At 50.3% G+C, this 20,988-nt stretch overlaps 1 protein-coding gene and 1 pseudogene across 4 annotated transcripts in view; both read right to left on the bottom strand.

Annotated features, from left to right (window-relative positions):
• The window catches only part of LOC124020484, a 31,829-nt pseudogene extending 19,169 nt beyond the window's left edge, over window positions 1-12,660 (bottom strand).
• A 2,759-nt stretch (window positions 12,661-15,419) lies between these two features.
• ppl (periplakin) overlaps window positions 15,420-20,988 on the bottom strand; it is a 55,308-nt gene continuing 49,739 nt past the window's right edge. For all 4 annotated transcript variants that reach the window (XM_046335724.1, XM_046335726.1, XM_046335725.1 and 1 more), the window contains 4 exons: window positions 20,335-20,418; window positions 20,078-20,194; window positions 18,510-18,602; window positions 15,420-18,360 (listed from right to left, as the gene is read on the bottom strand). In XM_046335724.1, coding sequence (XP_046191680.1) covers window positions 15,694-18,360; window positions 18,510-18,602; window positions 20,078-20,194; window positions 20,335-20,418 — 2,961 coding nt within the window. In that variant the 3' untranslated portion in view covers window positions 15,420-15,693. The remainder of the gene's footprint in view (window positions 18,361-18,509; window positions 18,603-20,077; window positions 20,195-20,334; window positions 20,419-20,988) is intronic.

The raw sequence follows: 20,988 nt of genomic DNA, 5'->3' as shown, positions 1-20,988 counted from the left end.
ACCAACCCAACCCCTGGTCCTCCCACTCAGCATCTCTCTACCACAGTGGTCACCAACCCCTGGTCCTCCCACTCAGCATCTCTCTACCACAGTGGTCACCAACCCCTGGTCCTCCCCACTCAGCATCTCTCTACCACAGTGGTCACCAACCCCTGGTCCTGGGACTCCCACTCAGCATCTCTCTACCACAGTGGTCACCAACCCCTGGTCCTCCCACTCAGCATCTCTCTACCACAGTGGTCACCAACCCCTGGTCCTCCCACTCAGCATCTCTCTGGTCCACAGTGGTCAGCAGCCCCTGGTAACTCAGCATCTCTCTAGTGCCACAGTGGTCACCAACCTCTACCACAGGTCCTCCCAGCAGCATCTCTCTACCACAGTGGTCACCAACCCCTGGTCCTCCCACTCAGCATCTCTCTACCACAGTGGTCACCAACCCCTGGTCCTCCCACTCAGCATCTCTCTACACAGTGGTCACCAACCCCTGGTCCTCCCACTCAGCATCTCTCTACCACAGTGGTCACTCAAGTGGTCCCCCTGGTCCTCCCACTCAGCATCTCTCTACCACAGTGGTCACCAACCCCTGGTCCTCCCACTCAGCATCTCTCTACCACAGTGGTCACCAACCCCTGGTCCTCCCACTCAGCATCTCTCTACCACAGTGGTCACCAACCCCTGGTCCTCCCACTCAGCATCTCTCTACCACTCAGCATCTGGTCCTCTACATCACAGTGGTCACCAACCCCTGGTCCTCCCACTCAGCATCTCTCTACCACAGTGGTCACCAACCCCTGGTCCTCCCACTCAGCATCTTCTCTACCACAGTGGTCACCAACCCCTGGTCCTCCTCAGCATCTCTCTACCAGTGGTCATCTCCCACTCAGCATCTCTCTACCACAGTGGTCACCAACCCCTGGTCCTCCCACTCAGCATCTCTCTACCACAGTGGTCACCAACCCCTGGTCCTCCCACTCAGCATCTCTCTACCACAGTGGTCACCAACCCCTGGTCCTCCCACTCAGCATCTCTCTACCACAGTGGTCACCAACCCCTGGTCCTCCCACTCAGCATCTCTCTACCACAGTGGTCACCAACCCCTGGGACTCCCACTCAGCATCTCTCTACCACAGTGGTCCTCCCACTCAGCATCCTCTACCACAGTGGTCACCAACCCTGGTCCTCCCACTCAGCATCTCTCTACCACAGTGGTCACCAACCCTCTGGGACTCCTGGGACACTCAGCATCTCTCTACCACAGTGGTCACCAACCCCTGGTCCTGGGACTCCCCTCAGCATCTCTCTACCACAGTGGTCACCAACCCCTGGTCCTCCCACTCAGCATCTCTCTACCACAGTGGTCACCAACCCCTGGTCCTCCCACTCAGCATCTCTCTACCACAGTGGTCACCAACCCCTGGTCCTCCCACTCAGCATCTCTCTACCACAGTGGTCACCAACCCCTGGTCCTCCCACTCAGCATCTCTCTGGGACTCCCCACCACATCTCTCTACCACAGTGGTCACCAACCCCTGGTCCTCCCACTCAGCATCTCTCTACCACAGTGGTCACCAACCCCTGGTCCTGGGACTCCCACTCAGCATCTCTCTACCACAGTGGTCACCAACCCCTGGTCCTCCCACTCAGCATCTCTCTAGTGGTCATCCTCTCTCTCTCTACCACAGTGGTCACCAACCCCTGGTCTCCCACTCAGCATCTCTCTACCACAGTGGTCACCAACCCCTGGTCCTCCCACTCAGCATCTCTCTACCACAGTGGTCACCAACCCCTGGTCCTCCCACTCAGCATCTCTCTACCACAGTGGTCACCAACCCCTGGGACTCCCACTCAGCATCTCTCTACCACAGTGGTCACCAACCCCTGGTCCTCCCACTCAGCATCTCTCTACCACAGTGGGTCACCAACCCCTGGTCCTCTCCACTCAGCATCTCTCTACCACAGTGGTCACCAACCCCTGGTCTCCCACTCAGCATCTCTCTACCACAGTGGTCACCAACCCCCTGGTCCTCCCACTCAGCATCTCTCTACCACAGTGGACACCAACCCCTGGTCCTGGGACTCCCACTCAGCATCTCTCTACCACAGTGGTCACCAACCCCTGGTCCTCCCCCACTCAGCATCTCTCTACCACAGTGGTGGTCACTCAGCATCCCTACCACAGTGGTCACCAACCCCTGGGACCCCCACTCAGCATCTCTCTACCACAGTGGTCACCAACCCCTGGTCCTCCCACTCAGCATCTCTCTACCACAGTGGTCACCAACCCCTGGTCCTCCCACTCAGCATCTCTCTACCACAGTGGTCACCAACCCCTGGTCCTCCCACTCAGCATCTCTCTACCACAGTGGTCACCAACCCCTGGTCCTGGGACTCCCACTCAGCATCTCTACCACAGTGGTCACCAACCCCTGGTCCTCCCACTCAGCATCTCTCTACCACAGTGGACACCAACCCCTGGTCCTCCCACTCAGCATCTCTCTACCACAGTGGTCACCAACCCCTGGTCCTCCCACTCAGCATCTCTCTACCACAGTGGTCACCAACCCCTGGTCCTCCCACTCAGCACCACAGTCACCACAGTGGTCACCAACCCCTGGGACTCCCACTCAGCATCTCTCTACCACAGTGGTCACCAACCCCTGGTCCTCCCACTCAGCATCTCTCTACCACAGTGGTCACCAACCCCTGGTCCTCCCACTCAGCATCTCTCTACCACAGTGGTCACCAACCCCTGGTCCTCCCACTCACAGTGGTCATCTCTCAGCATCTCTCTACCACAGTGGTCACCAACCCCTGGTCCTCCCACTCAGCATCTCTCTACCACAGTGGTCACCAACCCCTGGTCCTCCCACTCAGCATCTCTCTACCACAGTGGTCACCAACCCCTGGTCCTGGGACTCCCCACTCAGCATCTCTCTACCACAGTGGTCACCAACCCCTGGTCCTGGGACCCCACTCAGCATCTCTCTACCACAGTGGTCACCAACCCCTGGTCCTCCCACTCAGCATCTCTCTACCACAGTGGTCACCAACCCCTGGTCCTCCCACTCAGCATCTCTCTACCACAGTGGTCACCAACCCCTGGTCCTCCCACTCAGCATCTCTCTACCACAGTGGTCACCAACCCCTGGTCCTCCCATCAGCATCTCTCTACCACAGTGGTCACCAACCCCTGGTCCTCCCACTCAGCATCTCTCTACCACAGTGGTCACCAACCCCTGGTCCTCCCACTCAGCATCTCTCTACCACAGTGGTCACCAACCCCTGGTCCTCCCACTCAGCATCTCTCTACCACAGTGGTCACCAACCCCTGGTCCTCCCACTCAGCATCTCTCTACCACAGTGGTCACCAACCCCTGGTCCTGGGACTCCCACTCAGCATCTCTCTACCACAGTGGACACCAACCCCTGGTCCTCCCACTCAGCATCTCTCTACCACAGTGGTCACCAACCCCTGGTCCTCCCACTCAGCATCTCTCTACCACAGTGGTCACCAACCCCTGGTCCTCCCACTCAGCATCTCTCTACCACATTGGTCACCAACCCCTGGGACTCCCACTCAGCATCTCTCTACCACAGTGGTCACCAACCCCTGGTCCTCCCACTCAGCATCTCTCTACCACAGTGGTCACCAACCCCTGGTCCTCCCACTCAGCATCTCTCTACCACAGTGGACACCAACCCCTGGTCCTCCCACTCAGCATCTCTCTACCACAGTGGTCACCAACCCCTGGTCCTGGGACTCCCACTCAGCATCTCTCTACCACAGTGGTCACCAACCCCTGGTCCTCCCACTCAGCATCTCTCTACCACAGTGGACACCAACCCCTGGTCCTCCCACTCAGCATCTCTCTACCACATTGGACACCAACCCCTGGTCCTCCCACTCAGCATCTCTCTACCACAGTGGTCACCAACCCCTGGTCCTCCCACTCAGCATCTCTCTACCACAGTGGTCACCAACCCCTGGTCCTGGGACTCCCCACTCAGCATCTCTCTACCACAGTGGTCACCAACCCCTGGTCCTCCCACTCAGCATCTCTCTACCACAGTGGTCACCAACCCCTGGGACTCCCACTCAGCATCTCTCTACCACAGTGGTCACCAACCCCTGGGACTCCCACTCAGCATCTCTCTACCACAGTGGTCACCAACCCCTGGGACTCCCACTCAGCATCTCTCTACCACAGTGGTCACCAACCCCTGGTCCTCCCACTCAGCATCTCTCTACCACAGTGGTCACCAACCCCTGGTCCTCCCACTCAGCATCTCTCTACCACAGTGGTCACCAACCCCTGGTCCTGGTCCTCCCACTCAGCATCTCTCTACCACAGTGGTCACCAACCCCTGGGACTCCCACTCAGCATTTCTCTACCACAGTGGTCACCAACCCCTGGTCCTCCCACTCAGCATCTCTCTACCACAGTGGTCACCAACCCCTGGTCCTCCCACTCAGCATCTCTCTACCACAGTGGTCACCAACCCCTGGTCCTCCCACTCAGCATCTCTCTACCACAGTGGTCACCAACCCCTGGTCCTCCCACTCAGCATCTCTCTACCACAGTGGTCACCAACCCCTGGGACTCCCACTCAGCATCTCTCTACCACAGTGGTCACCAACCCCTGGTCCTGGGACTCCCACTCAGCATCTCTCTACCACAGTGGTCTCCAACCCCTGGTCCTGGGACTCCCACTCAGCATCTCTCTACCACAGTGGTCACCAACCCCTGGGACTCCCACTCAGCATCTCTCTACCACAGTGGACACCAACCCCTGGTCCTCCCACTCAGCATCTCTCTACCACAGTGGTCACCAACCCCTGGTCCTCCCACTCAGCATCTCTCTACCACAGTGGTCCCCAACCCCTGGGACTCCCACTCAGCATCTCTCTACCACAGTGGTCTCCAACCCCTGGTCCTGGGACTCCCACTCAGCATCTCTCTACCACAGTGGTAACCAACCCCTGGTCCTCCCACTCAGCATCTCTCTACCACAGTGGTCACCAACCCCTGGGACTCCCACTCAGCATCTCTCTACCAGTGGTCACCAACCCCTGGTCCTGGGACTCCCACTCAGCATCTCTCTACCACAGTGGTCACCAACCCCTGGACCTGGGACTCCCACTCAGGATCTCTCTACCACAGTGGTCACCAACCCCTGGTCCTGGGACTCTCACTCAGCATCTCTCTACCACAGTGGTCACCAACCCCTGGTCCTGGGACTCCCACTCAGCATCTCTCTACCACAGTGGTCACCAACCCCTGGTCCTCCCACTCAGCATCTCTCTACCACAGTGGTCACCAACCACTGGTCCTGGGACTCCCACTCAGCATCTCTCTACCACAGTGGTCACCAACCCCTGGTCCTCCCACTCAGCATCTCTCTACCACAGTGGTCACCAACCCCTGGGACTCCCACTCAGCATCTCTCTACCACAGTGGTCACCAACCCCTGGTCCTGGGACTCCCACTCAGCATCTCTCTACCACAGTGGTCACCAACCCCTGGGACTCCCCCTACTCAGCATCTCCTACCACAGTGGTCACCAACCCCTGGTCCTGGGACTCCCCCACTACTCAGCATCTCTCTACCACAGTGGTCACCAACCCCTGGTCCTGGGACTCCCACTCAGCATCTCCCCACAGTGGTCAGTGGCCAACCCCTGGTCCTCCCTCTCAGCATCTCCTACCAGGTCAGTGGTCACCAACCCCTGGTCCTCCCACTCAGCATCTCTCTACCACAGTGGTCACCAACCCCTGGTCCTGGATGAGTAACCAGAGGGTACAGGCTTTTGTTCCAGCTCAGCACTACAACTGGATTAGAAAGGACCAATTTGTATGTGCTTCTAAGCAAATCCTGGTAAACATCAAGTCAAACCACTTTACCTCCCCATAGACTAAGTCTAGTCCTGGACTAAAAGGCAGGCGGACTGTGAGACGAAACCCTGCACCCTCTACCTCCCCAGGTCCAGTGGTCGGTCAGTAACCCCTGCACCCTCTACCTCCCCAGGTCCAGTGGTCGGTCAGTAACCCCTGCACCCTCTACCTCCCCAGGTCCAGTGGTCGGTCAGTAACCCCTGCACCCTCTACCTCCCCAGGTCCAGTGGTCGGTCAGTAACCCCTGCACCCTCTACCTCCCCAGGTCCAGTGGCCGGTCAGTAACCCCTGTACCCTCTACCTCCCCAGGTCCAGTGGCCGGTCAGTAACCCCTGCACCCTCTACCTCCCCAGGTCCAGTGGCCGGTCAGTAACCCCTGCACCCTCTACCTCCCCAGGTCCAGTGGACGGTCAGTAACCCCTGCACCCTCTACCTCCCCAGGTCCAGTGGCCGGTCAGTAACCCCTGCACCCTCTACCTCCCCAGGTCCAGTGGTCGGTCAGTAACCCCTGCACCCTACCTCCCCAGGTCCAGTGGTCGGTCAGTAACCCCTGCGTTCTGTAGCGTGCGAAGGCAAAGGGAGTGGAAGAGAAGGGGGAAGTTAAGGCAGGCGGGCTGTGAGACGGGTTCCACCTACACTGCTCTCCCATTTGAATCCTGAGACAGGTCCAGTAGTTCCCAGGCCCCCTAGTCGCTCAACACTGGACGGCTCTGGGTCAGAGTCAGTTAGGTCCTTCGGGAGAGAGACACACATTACCCTGGTAGTCACTTGAAAGACGACAGACACTACATGCCTAATACTGGGGAGTGGGGTGGATCAGATTGCCTACTCCCTGGTAGTACTGGGGACACTACATGCCTAATACTGGGGAGTGTGGATCAGATTGACTCTACTCCCTGGTAGTTCATCTATGGAAGCAACGAGGGAGACATTACCCTGTTATAGATGTGCAGTGTAAGGCTGGTCTTCAGGGAGACATTACTCTGGCAGTTCATCTATAGAAGCAACGATAGATGTGCAGTGTAAGGCTGGTCTTCAGGGAGACATTACCCTGGTGGTTCATCTATAGAAGCAACGATAGACGTGGAGTGTAAGGCTGGTCTTCAGGGAGACATTACTTCACTCAGTCACACTTTAGACTAGATTACCTTTACATCTAGACAGGTGTGACGTTGACTACAGTCACTGTGTTGACACTAGATAAACTAGAATAACTGTCCAATACATCTCATGTGGAGTGTCAGGTAGATACATTACCCTTTGAATCACGTTAAAGACTAGATACACTATGATAATGTGGAGTGTCAGGCCTGTCAAGGAGAGACATTACCCCTGGAGTCAGTTTAAAGACTAGATACACTATGATAATGTGGAGTGGGGTGTCAGGTCTGTCAGGTAGATACATTACCCCTGGAGTCACGTTAAAGACTAGATACACTATGATAATGTGGAGTGGGGTGTCAGGTCTGTCAAGGAGAGACATTACCCCTGGAGTCAGTTTAAAGACTAGATACACTATGATAATGTGGAGTGGGGTGTCAGGTCTGTCAGGTAGATACATTACCCCTGGAGTCAGTTTAAAGACTAGATACACTATGATAATGTGGAGTGGGGTGTCAGGTCTGACAGGGAGAGACATTACCCCTGGAGTCAGTTTAAAGACTAGATACACTATGATAATGTGGAGTGGGGTGTCAGGTCTGTCAGGTAGATACATTACCCCGGAGTCACGTTAAAGACTAGATACACTATGATAATGTGGAGTGGGGTGTCAGGTCTGACAGGGAGAGACATTACCCCTGGAGTCACGTTAAAGACTAGATACACTATGATAATGTGGAGTGGGGTTGACTACAGTAACTTATAGATGTAGAGGTGGTTTCCGAGACTCAGGGTTTAGTCTAGTGCTGGACTACAAACCAAGCTCAACAGAGAATCTACATTGAAAATGTTTTTTCTGTCCATGATTAAGCTTCACCAGTGTCTGGGAAACAGTCCCCTGGTGTGTAGTGAGACGTCACTCAGGGCTTCCAGGGAGACACATACTACTCTGTGGGTTCAGTCACCACGGTAGATAGACTTCACCTATTGGGGTGTGGAGTTGACTAGATAGTCACTTTGTAGACTAGACAGTCTATACATCTACCAGGGAGCGAGATGTCAGTCACTTTGTAGACTAGACAGTCTATACATTTACCAGGGAGATAAAGAGAGAGAGAAATGTGGGTTCACAGTCAGACTGGAGAACCCAGTAGGGCTGATCAGAGAGCCTATATCTAGTGAGATGTCTGATGTATTTACCTGGCTGTGGGTACAGCCAGTCACCCTGTAGACTGAGATAGACTGGAGAACCTACTAGGGATGTATATCAGTGAGATCTTCAGTGGTCTCTGTGTGAGTTCATGCCAATCTGAGGATGCTGAAAGGGGAGTGGGACCAACACCTAGCTGTAACCTGATACCACAGCAGGTGTTGGACAATTGGCCCTTTTTAAATTATATCAGCTTCTGTATGTCTGAGTGTCCACCACACTAGGTGCACTTCTGAGTGTCCACTACTAACCTTCTCAGAGGGTCTTTCAGGGCACTGAGGTCTTCGTCATCTTCCTCTAGGATCTTCAGAGGTTTAGTTGGTGTTTTCTTTCCTTTAGAGTCTCCTTTCCCCTCAGAGCTCTGTGGGAATAACAGAGCCATACATTAACCCTTTCCCCTCAGAGCTCTGTGGGAATAACAGAGCCATACATTAACCCCCCTTTTAACCCTTTCCCCTCAGAGCCATACATTAACCCTTTCCCCTCAGAGCCATACATTAACCCTTTCCCTCAGAGCCATACATTAACCCTTTCCCCTCAGAGCCATACATTAACCCTTTCCCCTCAGAGCTCTGTGGGAATAACAGAGCCATACATTAACCCTTTCCCCTCAGAGCCATACATTAACCCTTTCCCCTCAGAGCCATACATTAACCCTTTCCCCTCAGAGCTCTGTGGGAATAACAGAGCCATACATTAACCCTTTCCCCTCAGAGCCATACATTAACCCTTTCCCCTCAGAGCCATACATTAACCCTTTCCCCTCAGAGCCATACATTAACCCTTTCCCCTTACATTAACCCTTTCCCTCAGAGCTCTGTGGGAATAACAGAACCCCTTTCCCCTCAGAGCCATACATTAACCCTTTCCCCTCAGAGCCATACATTAACCCTTTCCCCTCAGAGCTCTGTGGGAATAACCCTCAGAGCCATACATTAACCCTTTCCCCTCAGAGCCATACATTAACCCTTTCCCCTCAGAGCTCTGTGGGAATAACAGAGCCATACATTAACCCTTTCCCCTCAGAGCCATACATTAACCCTTTCCCCTCAGAGCCATACATTAACCCTTTCCCCTCAGAGCCATACATTAACCCTTTCCCTCAGAGCCATACATTAACCCTTTCCCCTCAGAGCTCTGTGGGAATAACAGCCATTACATTAACCCTTTCCCCTCAGAGCTCTGTGGGAATAACAGAGCCATACATTAACCCTTTCCCCTCAGAGCCATACATTAACCCTTTCCCCTCAGAGCCATACATTAACCCTTTCCCCTCAGAGCCATACATTAACCCTTTCCCCTCAGAGCCATACATTAACCCTTTCCCCTCAGAGCCATACATTAACCCTTTCCCCTCAGAGCTCTGTGGGAATAACAGAGCCATACATTAACCCTTTCCCCTCAGAGCCATACATTAACCCTTTCCCCTCAGAGCTCTGTGGGAATAACAGAGCCATACATTAACCCTTTCCCCTCAGAGCCATACATTAACCCTTTCCCCTCAGAGCCATACATTAACCCTTTCCCCTCAGAGCCATACATTAACCCTTTCCCCTCAGAGCCATACATTAACCCTTTCCCTCAGAGCTCTGTAATAACAGAGCCATACATTAACCCCTTTCCCCTCAGAGCTCTGTGGGAATAACAGAGCCATACATTAACCCTTTCCCCTCAGAGCTCTGTGGGAATAACAGAGCCATACATTAACCCCTTTCCCCTCAGAGCTCTGTAACCCCTTTCCCCTCAGAGCCATACATTAACCCCTTTCCCCTCAGAGCTCTGTCGGAATAACAGAGCCATACATGAACCCCTTTCCCCTCAGAGCTCTGTGGGAATAACAGAGCTATACATTAACCCCTTTCCCCTCAGAGCTCTGTGGGAATAACAGAGCCACACATTAACCCCTTTCACTCCAACCTCAGTTGTAACTAACCTGGTTATACCTAATTATTAGTATCAGATGTGCTAGATTCGGGTTAGAGTGTAAACCTACAGGAGGGTAGCTCTCCAGGAACAGGGTTGGAAAGCCCTGGTCTAACTAACCTATGAATGTATAGACACGGCATTATGGGTTTCCTACTTCTCCACTTCAGTATTACAGTGACATAGTCAAACTGTTGTTGAACTAATTTAGATGAACAATTTTTTGATGGTTGGACAAATCCCATCTATCTGGTGGCAATGTAACAGACATCACATCACTTGCTTAGCCATACCACTTCCTCCAGCTTCCACCGAGACTAGAACCCATACCACTTCCTCCCGCTTCCACCGAGACTAGAACCCATACCACTTCCTCCAGCTTCCGCCGAGACGAGAACCCATACCACTTCCTCCAGCTTCCACCGAGACTAGAACCCATACCACTTCCTCCAGCTTCCACCGAGACTAGAACCCATACCACTTCCTCCAGCTTCCACCGAGACTAGAACCCATAACACTTCCTCCAGCTTCCCCCGAGACTAGAACCCATAACACTTCCTCCAGCTTCCCCCGAGACTAGAACCCATACCACTTCCTCCAGCTTCCACCGAGACTAGAACCCATACCACTTCCTCCAGCTTCCACCGAGACGAGAACCCTGGACGTCTGCCTCAAAAACTCACGTAACCGCCCTCCTGAAACGGTCTTTCCTGCTGCATCACAGAAAAGCTAGCAATCCAGCAACACAAGTAGAGACATGTCACGTTGAGGGAGGGAGGTTACGGAAAGAGGCAGGTAGCCTAGCGGTTAAGAGCGTTGGGCCAGTAACAAAAAGGTCACTGGTTCGAATCCCAGGGCCTAATAGGTGAAAAATAACTGTCAATGTGCCCTTGAGCAAGGCACTTAACCCTAGTTGCTCTGGATAAGAGTGTCTGCTAAATGACTAAAGTGTGTCTGGATTATCCAGGTGACTACCTGTTGACTACAACATTATACCCTCACCTGTTCTTTACCCGTGGCTTTTGGACTAACAGTCATGTTCACTAGGTATGAAACGGAAGAAATCGATCTAGAAATGACTTTTCTGGCTCCTTTCTGCCTGTCTGGGGGGGTACAACTACCTCACCTGTTCTTTCTGCCTGTCTGGGGGTACTACCTCACCTGTTCTTTCTGCCTGTCTGGGGGGGGGTACAACTACCTCACCTGTTCTTTCCCCCCCTGTTTCTCTTTCTTCTTCAGGAAGTCTTCCACTGCATCCACAGCCTGTTGGAAACGTTTGCCCTTGTTGATCTTGATCATCTCCTCTTTGTGGGGGTGGTATGGCTTCAGCTGCTCCACCTTTATCCAGGCACTGCACACACACACACACAACTGGATAAGTGATGGAAGCAAGCTAGATATGGATATTAGTGATAAGTGATGTAGTAGGTTTGTTAACTTACTGGTCTTCAGTTCCAAAGAATTTGACAAAATGGCATTTTTTCCCTCTTGGCTTTTTCAGGTCCTTTGGAGGACTGACGACCTGGAAAGACAAAGAAAGTTAATCACAATATCACTTACGTGTAGCTAGTCAGTTTAGCATACAATACCATTCTTAGTCAAAACGACCATGGTGTTCAGATGTCGCTAGCTTGAATCCGACAGATCTTACCTTGCCTGGCCACGGAGGATAGCGCCCGAGCTTTCCCCTAAAACAAAAACATTGCCATTTGATTGATGCTTAAACGTTGCATTATCGAGATAACGTTTAGATGTTCCGAATATAAATCCCACGACCCCTTGTATTCGTCGTCGCAGTAAACATTGGCTTCGAACAAGAGGTCCCGGGTGGCACAGTCCCCAGATTAATATCTAGTTAGCTAGCTAAACTGGCTAATTTAAGAATGGATGTTGTTTCTCAAACATCACAGTACACACTTTTCAGATGTCATCAGTAAACATGTAGAGATAGCTAAACTATAAAAACAGCTAGAATATGGATTGAGCAATATTTACATACAGTTGCGTCCGGTTTCACTTCTCTGGGTGCGGCAAAGCTAAGTAGTTTACTGGCTAGCTAATGGCTATGCTGACTCGGGCTAAACAGGCAGTAACGTATTTGTTTTGAGTTCAATCGACAACTACCGTTAGTAAAAACGAATATTTTGTCACATCTACCTGATCAAATGTAACGAAAAAGCGCGATTTGAGTTGACCCGACACGGATTCAATGTAAACGATGAAATTCGAATGGAATAAGACGATTAAAGTAAGTTTTAAAAAAATGCATTTCTCACCAAACTAGGTCCCCGATTCTCAGATGCACCGTCGCCATCTTAGAACTTTACTGAAACGTCGCACTGAAACACCGCGAAAGGACACACCCACCCCAAAACCACAGAGCTTCTACATCCAGAGGTACAGTATCGCGAGACTTCCGGGAACGCTAACGAAAACGAACAAACATACCAGGTCGGGGTTTGGGGTACAACAAGTCAATGAGAGAAGTGAAAAATTCGTCCTTAGTTGTTAATGTTCTCAACATCTAAAGGCACAACCTAGATTGGAGCCGACGTCTTCAGTAGTTGAACATGATATTACTCCAACCTCGTGAAAGTGACAAACTGACACGTTTTTCATTTTTCTGAAAAACGACTTTATATCGAAGGAGTTCCTTTGACTGCATGCACATGCGCAGTTCGGCGCAAGACGAACGCTATTCCCGATGACGTGTTTCTACGCATGAGCTTTGCTAGCCAACGTTGCCATGACATCGCCTAAACGCGTTATCTGGGATTTCACTTTTAGCCAATCTTCATACTGTCTGCCCAAATCCCGTAGTTACCACATACACAAAAACCAAAGTGTATTGCAAATGTAGAAGAGTAGGGAGGTGAGGCAATAAATAGGCCATAGAGGCAAAATAATTACAATTTAGCATTAATACTGGAGTGATAGATGTGCAGATGATGATGTGCCAGTAGAGATACTGGGGTGCAAAAGAGCAAGAGGGTAAGTAACAATATGGGGATGAGGTAGTTGGGTGTGCTGTTTACAGATGGGCTGTGTAGACAGTGATAAGCTGCTCTGACAGCTGATGCAAAGTTAGAGTGGGAGATATAAGACTCCAGCTTCAGTGATTTTCGCAATTCGTTCCAGTCATTGGCAGCTGTTGATAATGGATATGGATGAGCCGGTTAGGATTTCAGACAAGGTGGTGTACTGTTTATTCAGATGATATCTGGCTGTGTCTCCCGTTCGCTCGCACAGGCAGGAAAAAGAGAGCGAGTTAACCGCTACAGTGATCGGCAATTGCTGCTCTGACTCAGTTGTCTGATGAAAGTGTAGAGTGTGATATAAGACTCCAGCTTCAGTGATTTTCGCAATTCGTTCCAGATGTAATAGGATATGTAGAAGGGTGAGCACTGGTAAAATTGTACGACAGTTTATTCAGCTGGTACAGCGTAATTACGGTCTCCGTTCGCTCGCACAGAACAGCAGGAAAAAAGAAGCGAGTTTAACCGCTACACACACAATTTATACAGAACAGAAAGTAGGTTTCCTGGAAGATCGGATCTTTGGATTGGTTCAGCTGGGGTGTAGTCTGTAGTCTTCCGCCATTGCTGTCCGTCATCGTAGAATCCTCTTTGGGCACACAGTGTTCGTTCTATCAGTGAGTTGTAGCCATGTATTTAGCAGTAGGCTGGTCACTTGCATAGAAATAGCAATTCTTTACACAGCAGAGAACTGGAAGTATCCTAATGTTATTGTAGTCTACTGTATCCTACTGCATCCTAATGTTATTGTAGTCTACTGTATCCTACTGCATCCTAATGTTATTGTAGTCTACTGTATCCTACTGCATCCTAATGTTATTGCAGCTAATGTTATTGTAGTCTACTGTATCCTAATGTTATTGTAGTCTACTGTATCCTACTGCATCTAATGTTATTGTAGTCTACTGTATCCTACTGCATCCTAATGTTATTGTAGTCTACTGTATCCTACTGCATCCTAATGTTATTGTAGTCTACTGTCCTATCCTACTGCATGTATCCTAATGTTATTGTAGTCTACTGTATCCTACTGCATCCTAATGTTATTGTAGTCTACTGTATCCTACTGTATCCTAATGTTATTGCAGCCTAATGTTATTGTAGTCTACTGTATCCTAATGTTATTGTAGTCTACTGTATCCTACTGCATCCTAATGTTATTGTAGCCTACTGCATCCTAATGTTATTGTAGCCTACGGTAGCCTACTGTGATAAAGCCGTGGATGGTTTTGGCTGGTTTGGTTGGTGGGAGGACTTTTCTTTCACCAGTACAAACATATCCTCTTCTCTTCAGCAATTTGTTTGTAACTGATTGGTTCAGATCTGTCCTTGAGATTAGCAGGAATACGGTGGTTTTCAAGAAAAGCTGCACAGTAATATTTCTTTCAATAAATACAAGCTTCATGTATGGAACATATGCCTAAGGATTACTTATCTATAAGCAATATATCTTTGTAAATCTATAGTGTTTAAAACTGGCCTACGTTTTAAAGAAACACACAACAACTTTACCCTTTATCTTTTGACTGTTTTATTCCTTATGTAAGACGTGTAAAAACAGGACAACTGAGAGACCGTTTGACAGTAGAATACCACAGACCGATATTACCAATATCCGTTCATATCCTTGTGTATGTAAATTCAACCCCACGTTCAAAATAAACATATTTAAAGTACTAACTCTAGCCCTGTACCCAGTGTAAGTAGTTTAACAAGTGTATTCCAGGGACAGACAGACAGAAAACCCTTGTACAACATTTGACTGGCTATAAATACAGCCATACCAACCCTCACTTAAAACCAGAACACCAGTTTGTGTATTTATAGTGTATTATGTGTTTGAAAATAAATATACCAGTGCATTGGAGAGAGAGAGAGAGAGAGAGAGAGACAGAGAGACAGAGACAGAGACAGAGACAGAGAGAGAGAGAGAGAGAGAGAGAGAGAGAGAGAGAGAGAGAGAGAGAGAGAGAGAGAGAGAGAGAGAGAGAGAGAGAGAGAGAGAGAGAGAGAGAGAGAGAGAGAGAGAGAGACAGAGAGAGAGAGAGAGAGAGAGAGAGAGAGAGAGACAGAGAGAGAGAGAGAGAGAGAGAGAGAGAGAGAGAGAGACAGAGAGAGAGAGAGAGAGAGACAGAGAGAGAGAGAGACAGAGAGAGAGAGAGAGAGAGAGAGAGAGAGAGACAGAGAGAGAGAGAGAGACAGAGAGAGAGAGAGAGAGAGAGAGAGAGAGAGAGAGAGAGAGAGAGAGAGAGAGAGAGAGAGAGAGAGAGAGAGAGAGAGAGAGAGAGAGAGAGAGAGAGAGAGAGAGAGAGAGAGAGAGAGAGAGAGAGAGAGAGAGAGAGAGAGAGAGACAGAAAGTATACATACAAAACTAACATTGTTTAATGTCAGATCAAGTACGTCAGAATTAAAACATTTTGGAAGATTCAAATCTAGTGAAATCCAAAATCAAGAAACGCCACCCATTTCAAACTCATGGTCGTCAGAAACATAGACTTAAAAAAAAGTAGTTTTGTTCAGATGTTTCTTTTTCACTTGGTCTTTCCCGACACCATGACTCCAAACTCCTGGATGGTGATCTCCTTGTCATGGTACTGCTGCAGCTGGCGGTTGGTGATGTTCCCAGCCCTCAGGGCGTCTTCAATGGAGAACTTCTTCCCAGACTTCCTGTCGTGGAGAACAGAGGACTCCCCCTTGGGGCCCTTGACACTGATCTCCTCCCAGTCGCACTCCTGGCTCTGGAGGTTCACAAACATCTTCCAGTCGATCAGCCCCAGTTTGTAGGCCTCCTCTGGCCTCATCTCCTTACCCGAGTCGGGGTCGATGACCACAATGGATCTCCTCAGGTGGCTCTCCCTCTGCTCCCTCTTGATCTGGATGGCCGACAGGCTCTTCTGTAGCTTCTCGATCTCCTCATCCTTCTGGCTGGTGATGGCCTTCAGTTCGGCCAGCTCCCTCTGCAGTGAGTCCAGCCTCAGCTCTAGGTTCTTCCCGCTCTCCATGGGGGCCGAGTTGGAGATGCTCCGGGTCTCCGTGGAGGTGATCTGGATCTCGGACTGCAGCCTGCGGATGTCATTCTGTAGCCTCTGGTTCTCCTGCTGGAGGCGACTGCTCTCGTCACGGATGTAGTCCAGCTCCTTGGACGACTTGGTGTTGGTGAACTCCATGTCGGACAGGCGGGACTTGAGGCTGCCCAGCTCCTGGTCCAGCTCGAGCCTCCTCCTCTTCTCCTGTTCCAGCGTCCTCGTCATCTTCTCGATCTCCAGCTCAGCCTCCGGGTCTTTCTCTACCTGGATGGTCTCGGTGCGCACAACCTTCTCCTTCACCACCATCCTCTCCAGGGTGACCTGCTGCTCGAGCAGGACGTTCAGCTCCTTCTCCAGCAGGGTGCGCTTGTGTCTCTCCTCCTCCACCTGCAGCTTGAGGATGGAGTGCTCTTTCTCTTGCTGGGGGTCCTGCTGGAGAACCACCATCTGTTTCACTGTGACCCTCTCCCTGTTCTCCTTGTCCCTGACCTCCATCTCGTTCAACCTGACCCTCAGCCTCTGGATCTCCAGCTCTGCATCGCGCCGAGCTCGGCGTTCTCGCTCCAGCTCCTCCAGCTGTGCGTCCAGGTTGGCCTTCTGCCTCTGAAGTTGGAAGAGCTCCTCTTTCAGGGTCTCCCTCTGCCTCTGTTCATTGTTGATGCTCTGTGTGAAGGTGCTGCACTCTGACCTCAGTAATGGGTCCTCCTCCATCTTAACCACCTCCTGCTGGACAACCTTCTCCCTGACCTGGGACAGGTCGATCTTCCTTAGCCGGATCTTCTCCTCATTAGCTGATCGCTCCCTCTCCAGGTCCAGGCGTTTCTTCTGCTCGTCCGCCAGCTTCCTCTTCAGGATCTCAATCTCCTCCTTGGTCTTGGGGTTTTCTTTGTACTCCAGCACCTCGTTAACCACCTCTTTAATTTGCACCTGTGGCTTGGTGTCCTTCCACCTCTGAATCTCGTCCCTCAGCTGCCTGATCTCCATCTCTGACTTCTCCGTCTGGTACGTCTTGTCCACAATCTCATTGCGGAGTTTCTCCAGCTCCCTCTCGGTCTGCGGGTCCGTCTTGTACTTGATGACTTCCTTGATGATCTCCTTGATCTCGATCTGTGGACCTCTGTTCCTCAGCATCTTCAGCTCGTCCTGGTGGGACTTTAGCTGCTGGTCGGCGTCTCTGTACCTCCTCTGGTGTTCCACCAGTTCCATGCGTAGGTTGGCCACTTCAGCCTCAGCCTTGGGGTCAGGCCTGACGATCTCCCTCACCTTCTCCTGAACTATGACCCTTGACTTTTCCTCCTCTAGGCTGGAGATCTTCCTCTGGAGGTCGGCGCGCTCCCTTTGGGAAGACCGGTGCTTGGCCTTCTCATCCTCATGTTGCATCCTGAGATTCTCTACCTCCCTCTCAAAGGCGATATCCTTCTCCACCTTCAGCACCTCCTTGATGGAGATCTTCTCCTCGGCCATGGACTTCTCCTTCTCCAGCCTGCGGAGCTTGTCCTGGAGGAAGCGCAGCTCGTCCTCCAGTTGCTTCCTGCCCTCCTGCTCCTTCTGCTTCCTGTCCAAGAGGATGCGGTACTCGTTCTCCAGTTGCGGGTCGTTCTGCACTTTAATCACCTCCTCCTCTGTGATCACTTCCTGCTCCTTGGACTTCTGCTGTGCCAGGAGCGTCACCTGCTTGGTGATCTGGATCACCTCGTTGTCCTTGATGGTCTTCCTCCTCCTCAGTTCTTCCAGCTCCTCCCTGAGCCTCCTCACCTCCTCCTCCTGTCCGCGGTCCCTCTCGATACGCAGCACCTCCTTCACGGTGTACTGCTGTGCTCCTTCTTTGATCTCTGTTTCGATGCCGCGCAGCTTCAGCCTCAGCGCCTCCAGCTCGTTGTCCATGGCCCGGGTGACCCGGGTTTCGTCTGACAGTTTCTGACGGACATTGTGGACCTCGTCGACCAGAGTCGGATCCGGAACCTTCTTGATGATCTCCTTCTTGACGACCGTGTCCTCCGGCTTCTGGCCCTCCAACATGTAGATGTCCGTCTGGATTTTCTCTAGATCCTTCTCCAGCTGCTCCCTCCTCTGAATCTCGTCTTTCAGTTGACTCTCGATCCTCCAGGATTCTTCTCCTGGAGCAGCAGATCTGACTTGTTGGACATTGTTGCTGACGATCACGTCTGATTGCTGAGAGAGAGAGGAGAGGAGGCTGGGGTTATTGTTTTTAGAAGTTAATGGCAATGATGTTTATTTAGAATGTTGTGACATTTAAATTCTATTTTGGATCTATATAAAGATGTGCCACATTGATTGTTGAACATTTATGAGTATCTCACCTGATTCATTAGTCCTTGCGCAAACTGCAGATTCGCCATCCTTTGCTTGTTAACTGCATTCACTTCGGTGAATTTAGCTTCAATGGCAGATTCCTGTCAACAAGGAAATTATGAAAATGTATGAAACCAGAGGCATCATTTGCTACAGTTATTATACTCTTTATTTTTTACTTCACACGTATTTTTCTTAACTGCATTGTTGGTTAAGGGCTTTAAATAAGCATTTCACTGTAAGCCCTGTTGGTTAAGGGCTTGTCGGTAAGCATCTCACTGTAAGGTCTACACCTGTTGGTTAAGGGCTTGTCGGTAAGCATCTCACTGTAAGGTCTACACCTGTTGGTTAAGGGCTTGTAAGTCAGCATCTCACTGTAAGGTCTACACCTGTTGGTTAAGGGCTGGTCAGTAAGCATCTCACTGTAAGGTCGACACCTGTTGGTTAAGGGCTGGTCAGTAAGCATCTCACTGTAAGGTCTACACCTGTTGGTTAAGGGCTGGTCAGTAAGCATCTCACTGTAAGGTCTACACTGTTGGTTAAGGGCTTGTCAGTAAGCATCTCACTGTAAGGTCGACACCTGTTGGTTAAGGGCTTGTCAGTAAGCATCTCACTGTAAGGTCGACACCTGTTGGTTAAGGGCTTGTAAGTCAGCATCTCACTGTAAGGTCTACACCTGTTGGTTAAGGGCTGGTCAGTAAGCATCTCACTGTAAGGTCGACACCTGTTGGTTAAGGGCTTGTCAGTAAGCATCTCACTGTAAGGTCGACACCTGTTGGTTAAGGGCTTGTCAGTAAGCATCTCACTGTGAGGTCTACACCTGTTGGTTAAGGGCTTGTCAGTAAGCATCTCACTGTAAGGTCTACACTGTTGGTTAAGGGCTTGTCAGTAAGCATCTCACTGTAAGGTCGACACCTGTTGGTTAAGGGCTTGTAAGTCAGCATCTCACTGTAAGGTCGACACCTGTTGTACTTGGCACATGTGACATAACATTTGATTAGATTTGATTTTCAGAATGTTTCCATAGAAGATGTCATACAAAAGACTTCCTGAATATGTATCAAAAGGTGTCACATTACAACGTGTAATAGGCATTGAGGTTACAGTCAAGGGCTGACTCTCACATTACACAGTATTCCATATCAGTGGACTACTGCTCATGCACCCTATATAGTGCACTACTTTTGACCAGGGCCCATGTACTCTATTCCCTATATAGTGCACTACTTTTGACCAGGACCCATGCACCCTATTCCCTATATAGTGCACTACTTTTGACCAGGGCCCATGCACCCAATTCCCTATATAGTGCACTACTTTTGACCCTATTCCCTAATAGAGTGCACTACTTTTGACCAGGGCCCATACACCCTATTCCCTAATAGAGTGCACTACTTTTGACCAGGGCCCATGAACCCTATTCCCTACATAGTACACTACTTTTGACCAGGGCCTATGCACCCTATTCCCTACATAGTACACTACTTTTGACCAGGGTCTTATGACCAGAGTCCAAAAGTAGTGCACTAAATAGGTAAATGGGTTCCATTTGGGCCACAGCTGCAGTCTTCCTTACCTCTTCCTTGACCCTGAGTGCAGGGGACTCCAGTCTGCTTCTCTTGTAGGTCTGCGGGACCAGCCCGTCTTCAAGGTCCAGAATAGACTTGAACTTCTCAGTATCATTCTCATAGTCCTGCAAAAACACAAATTAGTCAAATCAATTATTCATTGAAGAGGAAGAAAAATGAGAGAACATGTTAAATCAAATGGTCTACATTTCTCCGAGCCGTAGGTAATCAGAGTGGATGTGCCGATCGGTGTTCATTCACCTACCTTGACGGCCTGCTGGTAAAGTTGGGCATTTTTCGATACGTTGTTCAACTCAGACTCCTTCTTTTTAATGTCGGAGAGCAGGTTCTGGGACAACACAGCAATCAACATTTTAGACCGAGAAACATAACAGGACCATTAGAGGTAGAGGACTGACTATAGAAACATAACAGACCATTAGAGGTAGAGGACTGACTATAGAAACATAACAGACCATTAGAGGTAGAGGACTGACTATAGAAACATAACAGGACCATTAGAGGTAGAGGACTGACTATAGAAACATAACAGGACCATTAGAGGTAGAGGACTGACTATAGAAACATAACAGACCATTAGAGGTAGAGAACTGACTATAGAAACATAACAGACCATTAGAGGTAGAGGACTGACTATAGAAACATAACAGACCATTAGAGGTAGAGGACTAACTATAGAAACATAACAGACCATTAGAGGTAGAGGACTGACTATAGAAACATAACAGGACCATTAGAGATAGAGGACTGACTAGAGGTATAGAAACATAACAGGACCATTAGAGGTAGAGGACTGACTAGAGGTATAGAAACATAACAGACCATTAGAGGTAGAGGACTGACTAGAGGTATAGAAACATAACAGGACCATTAGAGGTAGAGGACTGACTAGAGAAAC

The sequence above is a fragment of the Oncorhynchus gorbuscha genome, unplaced genomic scaffold (assembly GCF_021184085.1).
Source record: "Oncorhynchus gorbuscha isolate QuinsamMale2020 ecotype Even-year unplaced genomic scaffold, OgorEven_v1.0 Un_scaffold_831, whole genome shotgun sequence".
NCBI lineage: Eukaryota > Metazoa > Chordata > Actinopteri > Salmoniformes > Salmonidae > Oncorhynchus > Oncorhynchus gorbuscha.
The sequence above is the reverse complement of the archived record's forward strand: the minus strand, read 5'-3'. Positions and strand labels throughout refer to the sequence as shown.